This window comes from Leiobunum rupestre, chromosome 3 (genome assembly GCF_980474605.1).
Source record: "Leiobunum rupestre chromosome 3, qqLeiRupe1.1.hap1, whole genome shotgun sequence".
Lineage (NCBI taxonomy): Eukaryota > Metazoa > Arthropoda > Arachnida > Opiliones > Sclerosomatidae > Leiobunum > Leiobunum rupestre.
This window is the reverse complement of record NC_143386.1, coordinates 60,161,783-60,171,854: the sequence shown is the minus strand read 5'-3', so window position 1 is coordinate 60,171,854 and position 10,072 is coordinate 60,161,783. Positions and strand designations below refer to the sequence as shown.

Genomic DNA, 10,072 nt, shown 5'->3' with positions numbered 1-10,072 from the left:
TTCGGATGGTGATTTCGAGATCTGAGTCTGCCTTATATACGAAACTGATCCCCTCATTTTGAACGCAGGCTCCAGCCAGGGGGTGTGGTTTGGCAAATTACCTGGGGTAATACGTAACGTTTTGATTATCGTGGTCCCCCGGTTGGGGAACTTGATAGATTTAGAGGCGCGACTTGCCATACCTCTTCCGAATTAATTCTCGATTCTGTCGATTTTTAGTTTTTAAATTTTGTTTCGTGGTTGGAAATGTTCTGTTATGTTTTTCATAGTTTGTAGCTTTATTTTTTCATTGGTTTATTTATTCAAATTAGAAAATGTTGAAATATTTACGCTGTGAAATTTAATCATATCGTTGTTTAAATATAATGCTTGAAATAATTCTTAAGTAAATAGGAGCAAAAATTAATAATTTTATTATTATATTTGGAAATGTAAAGCATATTTTTCTAAATTAATTCCTTACCAATTTTCCAAAAACAAATAAAATTTACTTAATACATTTAACTATTTAAAATAGATTCAATACATGTTCATTTTGAAATTTATTTTAGTTTTTCCAGATTTAATAATCAGCTAGGCTAATACCCAAGGCACCACCTTAGGCCTAAGTCATCAAGCGACTTTTGAAGCATTTAATTCAGGTGGTCGGGTTACAATGCGTAGGAGGGTGGTGGCAAGCCCTGCATGCCACGCGAGCCAACAGCTCCCTACACTAACTATTACTATTTATAACGCATAACTTTATACAAATTTCCAGTATCAAACAGTTTTTCTTTAGCTACCATGATAAATAACTATATTAAATTTTAATTGAAGTATTTTTAATAAAACATATTTAACAAAATTTCGAGATTTTAAAATAAATTTTATTAAAAATACTGAAGTAGCAGCGCTTTTATTAAAATTTAACCTATTTTTTAATACATCAAAATTTATTTTTCACAAAATTTGATGTATCTGGTTTGTGAGTTTAAACATTGAAGTACGCGTATATAAAAAGTGTAGAATATCACTTTTAATTAGAACATTTATTAAGCCTAACGGAAAATAAATACTATTTTCCGTATTTCGATATCGGTCTTTCAAAGCTCTTACTTAGCGCAAATCGCGTCAAGGACCGGTACTTATCCTTGAAATTGTCACCTAATTTCGTTGGATTTCTTCTGGCCGCAATATGCTCTGAGATATCACGTAAACAATTTGAAATGAACCTGATAACCCCTCTATCTATTAGTTTCTTTATCCAAGCGAAAACCAACAATGTTTGTTTTCCAATTTACAAATATTTTTCTATTCGGGAAAATGTCCAGTTCTTTATCAAGAATGTTGAGAGGCTTTATAGTCTGGCTCCCACCTAGGGGCAACAAACACAAGGAGGAGGCAGCTAGCCTTTAAACACGCTAACGCAGTATTGTGTACAAATTTCATAAGACGAACCTTACGCTGAATGTTTTACGGAAAGGGGGAAGACAATTTAGGAATTTTCCCCTTCCGACGGCAGTGGGTGCTAAAGCGTGTAACCAATGAAAAATGTACACAAGAAAATGCACGACTTTTAACGAGTTGCGTTCTCCTTGTGTGGGGTGCTGTGTTTGTTGCTCCTAGGCTCCCGATAGGCGAAATTATAAAGTAAAATTTTTCGTAACCAACTTGTTAAAATGGGAAAACCAAATCACGTGACTACCATATCACAGCCAACTTCGATTCGGTAACTCGTGTTCATAGTTGGCCGTGCGACGGTAAAGAAAAAATTATTCATTCCAGATACTGCAGACAACTTACACTTTTCTATTACAAGATGTTTAAAATAACAATAATAATAATTAGATGAATCGATAAAAATTTAAACCACCATTAGCAAAATAAAATGAATAACAGTTCGTAAATCTTAGGATAGATGGCGTTGTCGTTCTCCACAAAGTCACGTGACTACCATCTTTTCAGCCCCCCCTTGAACTTTATAGTTTTGCCTATTCATCTAACAGTAAACTCCTTCTCCCTAAAAACAATCAACTTAACTCGGTATCTAATTGGTTCCCTAAATCTGATGTCTTCCGACGTTATTGAAGCGCACGCTGGTGGCGTGTTTCCTTCCCCCCTTTCGTGTCGGGGGGAAATTCGAGCATGAAGCCCGTGGATTGTGTTTTCAAGGATCCCCTTCTAAAGTGAAAGTGACTGGATTATTAATATATAGTTGATATATAAAATGTCTTTACGCTTGCCCAACTTGTTGAAATGTTGCCCTGGAATAGTTCAGCCAATGCCTAAGAATGAGTTCATAAACTCTTTAGTGGGAGAGAAAACGGATCCACAGCTGAAGCGGGGAGGCAACATTTCAACAAGATGGCCAAGGTTATTTTATAAAATGAACTATTGATTACGACTCTGCGGTTTTTGGGAGCTGATTACATTCTGAATCCTTATGTCTTACCTTTTTTAAAGAAGAAATAGAAAATTGGGGTTGGTTAGTTTTTAATAGTTGATTTGCGTATTTATCTTTTAAGACGAGTAGATGGAAAAGTTATTTCTTTTATCCGATATACGACAAATATATTTTTATTATCTCCTAAATTTCTGACCCAAAAACTTCATATTTGGTTTTTATTAAAAATCAGGGAATATAACTTTCTCTAAGATAATCGTCAACTTAATATTTTCAGTTTTGACTCTAAAATTAGGTCTACAAGTAAAAAAAAGATATATATAACATTAACGCGTTTTGGCTAGATCAAGAAAAAAATAAATTTTATGAAAAATATATAAAATAATTTTATACAATACTATTTAAATTTACTCTAAATTCCTTAGAGTTATTTAAGGGAAATCGACAACCCCAAATGTGTAAAATGTTGACTTGAATCACTACACTTACTAGCGTTGTAAGTCGGAAAAGTTTCCGGAAAATGACCGAGGCCTTTTTTCCGGAAAATATCCCGTATTTTTCCGAAAACGATTCCATGAATTAGTCTAATAATGTTTGAAAATTTAAATATAGCGCCATTTTCGCCTAATTTTTTTCGAATCTATAAGTAAAACTAAACCTCTAGACTAGTTTAAACTGATTAACAATGTAACACTATTAATGTTTTCTAGTATGTTTACGGTTATTAGACATTTTATATCGATAAAAACAATAAAAACGCTTAAAAAGAAATTTATATTTCAATTTTTAATTTTTCGGATTTGCGAAATATTTTTTGGCAATTTTTCCGCAAAATTAACAACACTAACACTTAATAAGCCTAATTAAAAATGAGCAACCTGTAGTTAGGATTTAAATCATTTAAAAAAGTACTGATTAATGGCAATATTTTCAACTTTAATCTTTTAAACTTCAACGAGTTTTTCAGTGCTTTCACTATCTATTAACTTAATTCGTTCAAAATAGCATTTAATTCAATAGGCAAAACCAACTGAGGTAAAACCCTATTTTAATCAAGATTTAAGCAGCTGGTTTTTCTATGTTAATTTTAAAATCTGCCAGTGTAATTTTCAAAGGAAGATTTATAAGTCATTAAAAATGTCTGAACGCTTTCTTCTGGTTTGGCATTTACCCAACAATGTCAAAGTATTCTCATTAATCGGATCCATTTGGTAAAAACAACTGACTCAACCCACAGATATCTTTCAGTTCAAGAAATTGAGAGAATTGAGATAATAAATCATTAATTCATTTGATTGTTAAGTTCGCGGGGAAAACCCTAACATTCGAAAGCTATTAGTAATTATTTGTGTATTCGGATAAAACACATTAGTATTATTATTATTAGACTTTAGGCGGTAGAGATCAAAAACATTCCGTTAATTTATGAATCTTTCAAAAATGATTAATTTAAATTTTTGGTTGCATGCATTCACCAAATTTTTTAAAGAATGGTTATGTAGTTGAAAAAATGATTATTTTAATTAGAAAATCATTAAAGCGTTGTTTTTAAGTTGCGAAATAAATTTGATTCTCATTATTATTTCAATGTATAAAAAAATTGAAATTTTCTGTAAAAACATTAAATTTCAATTAAATTGACGTTTTTGATAAAAGGAAATAATAAAGTTTATTGGATTTATTATTTTTTTATTTTTACTGACAATTAGGCTTATGTATTTTTACTGGCAATTATGTATTTTACTGACAATTATGTATTTTTGCTGACTATTATGTATTTTTACTGACTATTAAGTATTTTACTGACTACCATGTATTTTTACTGACTATTATGTATTTTTACTGACTATTATGTACTTTTAATGACAGTTATGTATTTTTACTGACAATTATCTATTTTTACTGACAATTATGTATTTTTACTGACAATTATGTTTTTTAATGACTATTATGAATTTTTACTGATAATTATGTATTTTTACTGACAATTATGTATATTTACTGACTATTATGTATTTTTAATGACAGTTATGTATTTTTACTAACAATTATGTATTTTTACTGACTATTATGTATTTTTACTGACAATTATGTATTTTTACAGACAATTATGTATTTTTACTGACAATTATGTATTTTTACTGACAATTATGTTTTTAATGACTTTTATGAATTTATACCGACTATTAAGTATTTTTACTGACAATTATGTATATTTACTGACTATTAAGTATTTTTACTGACAATTATATATTTTTACTGACTATTATGTATTTTTACTGACAATTATGTATTTTAACTGACAATTACGTATATTTACTGACTATTATGTATTTTTACTGACAATTATGTATATTTACCGACTATTATGTATTTTTAATGACAGTTATGTATTTTTACTGACAGTTATGTATATTTACTGACAATTATGTATATTTACTGACTATTATGTATTTTTACTGACAGTTATGTATATTTACTGACAATTATGTATTTTTACTGACTATTATGTATTTTTACTGACTATTATGTATTTATTATTTATTATTAATTATGTATTTTTACTGACTATTATGTATTTATTATTTATTATTAATTATGTATTTTTACTGACTATTATGTATTTATTATTTATTATTAATTATGTATTTTTACTGACAATTATGTATTTTATTAGTCTATAAAGAAATATTTGTCAAAATTGTTGTTGCGCCTAAAGTAACAACTTAATTTTCGACGGATTAAAAGCACTCTGTGTTTTTAAATTTTCTTTTAAAAGTGAAGTTATTACGCTTGGTTGATTTTAAGGGTCGACATAAAAGACAAGATCGAAGCATTTTCACGTTTTAAAACCAAATTAAAACACGCATATGTAATACATGGATAAATGTCGTTATAAAACTGCCTTTCCGGCCAAAAAACCTGTAATAATTTTTAAATGGAACTTGTTTTTCAAAATATAGAATTTAATATATTCAGTGGGTGGCAATTTTCAAAAGTATATCTATAGCTGAAATGCAGAAAATTGCATTAATTATTATTTTACAAAATTTTAAATAACTTTATAGGTTAACTGATAGTTCCATATCGCGAATTTACATTACCGATATTCGAGTTACCGATAAACCGACTACCCCATAACAGTTAACCGATATTTGAAACCAGATCATAATTTTACCGATAACAAACCGATAGCCATATTTTAATCTATATCACTATTTTACCGCTAACAAACCGACATCAATATTTAAATCTATATCACAGTTTTACCGATAGCAAACCGACATCAATATTTAAACCTATATCACAGTTTTACCGATAGCAAACCGACACCCATATTTAAACCCATGTCACGATTTAAACGATAAAAAACTGACACCCATATTTAAACCCACATTACTATTTTACCGATAACAAACAGATAACGATATTTCATTCGGTAAAATTGTAAGTTTGTGAGATAACTGTGAAAATTAAGGGTCTAACACGGTGAAGCATTTCAAAATCCGAACCGAAAGCAAAGCGTAAAAGGGTGAAACGACCCGCTTGCCCAGATAAAAAAATCATAAAATTTTAAGAGTTAAAATGTTGTTTGGTTATTTAATTTTAATTTGTTCCCCCAATTAGTATGGGTAATCTTTTTTATTCGCCGACTCACAGTTAGTCGCCGTCGGCCAAGCAAGCTCTTAAATTTGGGAAAACTATAGGCCTTTTCAAAAGATATTACGCCTTCTTATAATTACGCAATATAAATAGAAACACCAAACTGTGTTATAATTGGATAGGATCCGAAAAAACCAAGATTGCGAAAACGCTTAACGGATGGCGGAACCCGCCTTGAAACAAAACTGCCTTTTTTTTCTTATTTTAAAAGGCGTCTCTCATTTTACTCAATTAGGCATAACGCTATGGAATTACGTGGGTATATTTCTGGGTGAAACAAAAACGAAAATTTTGTTAAAATTAACGGCTTTATTAGATAACAATGAATGAAACAAAATGTACATATATATTTTTTTTTATGAAAGTCTATTTATAATATACTGTAGCTGCCATTTGCGTTGATTGGTAGAAACGTAGTAGGAATTCTACTACCACCATGGATCCTGCGAGCCTCCGTAGTAACTACTTCCGTAGCTACCGTAGCCGTGTCCGTAGTTACTTCCGTATCCGTGTCCGTAACTACTTCCGTATCCGTAAACGGGGTATGATGAAACGCCGTAGCCGTAAGGACTGCTACTTCCGTAACCACCGTAACTTCCGTAAGGATTGTAGCTTCCGTAGCCTCCGTAACTTCCGTATCCGTAAGGGCTGTAGCTACCGTATCCTCCACCACCGTAGTAGGAGCTACCACCCAATCCGTAGCCACCTCCGTAGCCACTTCCGTAGCCACCGCCGTAGCCACCTAATTTACTGTACTTTTTGAATAGTTTTGCTGAAGCTGTAGAAGCTACTACGGCCAGCAATATAAACATCAGTATCTGTAAATAAGAACTTATTTAGGATGACTGAGAACTTGCTTCTCCCTCAAAAGAAAGCGCTCGTTTTAATAATGCCATCTGGTATCGGTTGTAAAATCTACTTCAAATTAGCCCTTAGTTAAGCTTAAACGCACTCTCGCAAGCTCAAAATTGGTGTTAGCGTCGAGTTCGGGACTACTTATTTTCTTTCAATTTTTTTCCATTGGATAGTAGCGGCAATGAGAGTAGCGGAGGTTTCTCTAACTACGCTGATAGAGGATTTTCAGCCCCCTGGAGTGACTGATTTCTAACTCTTTGGGGCATATAGTTCATTCCTTCCCACATACAAATTTACTCTAAGGTTCGACTTTCGCAATAAAGATTGAAGTGAGATTAGAATAGCTCGTAGCACGCGTCGCGATAGACTCCATCGCCATCTCTTTTTCATAAAACAACTAAAAGCTACCTATGTGAGAAAATTCAGCTGGCGAGAGTGCGTTTAAACAACTTTAATTAAAGTCGTATTTAACAAATGGCAAGTTGAATTAAATAGGCAAATAAAGCTTTCATTTTGGGGTTCATTTCTACAAGAGCCATCGAAAGTGGACCGGGGCCCAGGGCCCCGGTAAAACAATAATCCCAGGCCAAAAGAGATACACTATGTAAGAAGGGTTTGAAACCCGGACCCTTAAGCTGCACGGGCCCAATCTTGTCAATTGTCTTGTCAAGAAAATCGATTCAATAATGTGATTCTAAGGAATTACTTCGATGTAGGCCTATACGTTTGAGTCTTTTAGATTCTCAAAATTTTAAATATGATTTTCAATTATCTCCCAATTAACTCAAGCAGTGGCGTAACTAGGAACTCCTGGGCCCCCCGCGAAAAACGACTCGGGGCCCTTTTAAATACCACCGATTTTAATCATAAAAGTTTGGGGGCCCCCCGTGCCGCGGGGTCTGCGGGGGCGCTATTTACGCCACTCGTAATAAATTGAACTTGCTAATTTACTTCTATAAATCAAATGTTTTGGTCTAATTCTAAAGTAACTGTTGAAATATGGAGAATTTACATTGACAACTCTTTTTCTCAGTAATAATATGAATCATCGACTATAAAATTGGACCCGAAAACTATCGATTTTCATATGTAAATTAACGTAGTAATTTTCGCAAACAGGCTTTTGTTATATGTCCGTACGTTAGGAGATCGTTGTTAAAGAAAACTGAAATGTAAACGACGCGAAATAGTTTGAAGAATCCTAAACATTTGTTTACCCGCAATACAAATAGAGTAAAGTGCTTAGTAACGCTAAATATCAAAAAACAAATATTTCAATCTTGCACCGTTATTTTTTGGCGAATCGATCAATTCCAATAATTACAAACTTCGCGAAATCCATTCGTAGCAACAATGAACTTTAGAAAAATGTCAAATTGTCACGCGATATATCAGCCCCTTTGAATTATAACCTAACCAGTGTTCACGAAAAAAAGGATCGAAATTCGGCTTATCAGATTCAAGATTACAACTATACTCGATTTATTCTTAATAAAAAATAAAATAAAATTCGTTACCTTGGAATTCATTTTGAGGTATATCTTGTTATTGGAACGAAGTAGAAGCTAGTTTTTTAGACGTTTATTTTTTAAAATGAACCTTCGGAGACATCCTTATATATGGGCTCCGTTACGGGGGCAAGTGAAATACGCGATGCGACGATTGGCTGATTGGAAACTGTGGCAAGATGGGTGTGTGTGGTATATTCCGTGTACTTTAGTTTCACGTTTTGACGAAAAAAAGAAGGTGACCCGTTGATTATTGTTCTTCTTTCTCAACTTTCATTTTCGGTGAATTTTCGAGTCGCCTACGGTGGATTGGGTTTTTTTTACCAGAAGATTAAGTGGGATTAATATGGGTAGTGTTTTTTTGTGGTCATTAAGAATAACCGTGTTACGATTTACATTTTTATTAATTCGGTGATTTTTATTTTATGTTTTAGTGATGGTTATTATTTGAAAAAAATTAGGTTAGATGGTTGTCGGTGGTGTTGGACATTTGTAACACTTCCATTTGATTCTTATAAAATTATATTATGTGGAAACAGCGTTGAAAATCCTTTGAAATTGTATAAAAATAAAAATTAAAATAATTCAAACATTAAATTAAATATTTTAAATATTTCGTTTATTACCATCTTTTAAATAAAATAGTGATTAGCACAGACTGATACGTCGTATCGTTATTTTACCGATTAGCCGAGAAAACTACTGATTACAATTTTAACGGATTTTTAAAGATAATTTAAAAGAGGCAGGATAGATGAAGCTTTTGCGTTAGCTACCGTCAGCTCAACGGTTAATTTCTAGGTCAGTTTTTTTTAATAATATTTGGTTTAAATGGGTATCGGTATCTGTTAAATCTCAAAATCAGTACCGGTATCTGAGAAATCTCAAAATTGGTACCGGTATCTATTAAATCTCAAAATCGGTAATGGTATTTGTTAAATCTCAAAATCGGTAATGGTATCTGTTAAATCTCAAAATCGGTAATGGTATCTGTTAAATCTCAGAATCAGTACCGGTATCTGTTAATTCTCAAAATCAGTACCAGTATCTGCTAAATCTCAGGATCAGTACCGGTATCCGATAAATCTCAAAATTTGTACCGGTATCTGTTAAATCTCAAAATCGAAATCGGTATCTATTAAATTTCAAAATCGGAATGGGCAGTCGAAATTTGGCGCGGTCAGATTTCCTTTGATGAAAATCTTGCAAAGCTTCTAAAATATATCTTCATTTTGTTCTTAATGTGAAATTATTTTAAAATTTGATTATCCTCATCATTAGCTCACTAGAAGCGAAAATATCGTAATGAAATCATTCCCGTCTAATGAATTAATATCTCCAGTTTTATCTCGTGAAAAAATATTTTAACGGTAACCAGGGTTAGTTTACAAACTAAATGTCCCGCTTGGCTAAATCTGTCTTTTTTCTCAAGGTCGGTCACCTTTAGACCTTTAAATCTCGATTTCTGGAGTTTGTTTTTGGGTTACGCTGTAAAGTTCTCTCAGTTCCGTGAAATTTGGGCGCTGGTAAAGGAGGTGTTTTCTTAGCGTGGTCGTGGCTATTATTGAAACAAAAAAGGAAGCCGTTGTTTTTGGGTCAAATTGATAATTATGATGTACCGCAGCGTACCAAAAGGGAAAGTTCACTCGAAACAATAGTCATT

The 10,072-nt window shown here is 32.3% G+C and overlaps 1 protein-coding gene across 1 annotated transcript; it reads right to left on the bottom strand.

The window, feature by feature from the left end:
* Positions 1 to 6,356: 6,356 nt before the first annotated feature.
* LOC149953507 (uncharacterized) lies at positions 6,357 to 8,576 on the bottom strand. The gene is made up of 2 exons (XM_090170259.1): positions 8,419 to 8,576; positions 6,357 to 6,864 (listed from the first exon to the last, which is right to left on the bottom strand). The coding sequence occupies exons 1-2, from the start codon at positions 8,428 to 8,430 to the stop codon at positions 6,475 to 6,477; spliced, it is 402 nt and encodes a 133-aa protein (XP_090026385.1). The 5' UTR covers positions 8,431 to 8,576; the 3' UTR covers positions 6,357 to 6,474.
* Positions 8,577 to 10,072: the final 1,496 nt, after the last annotated feature.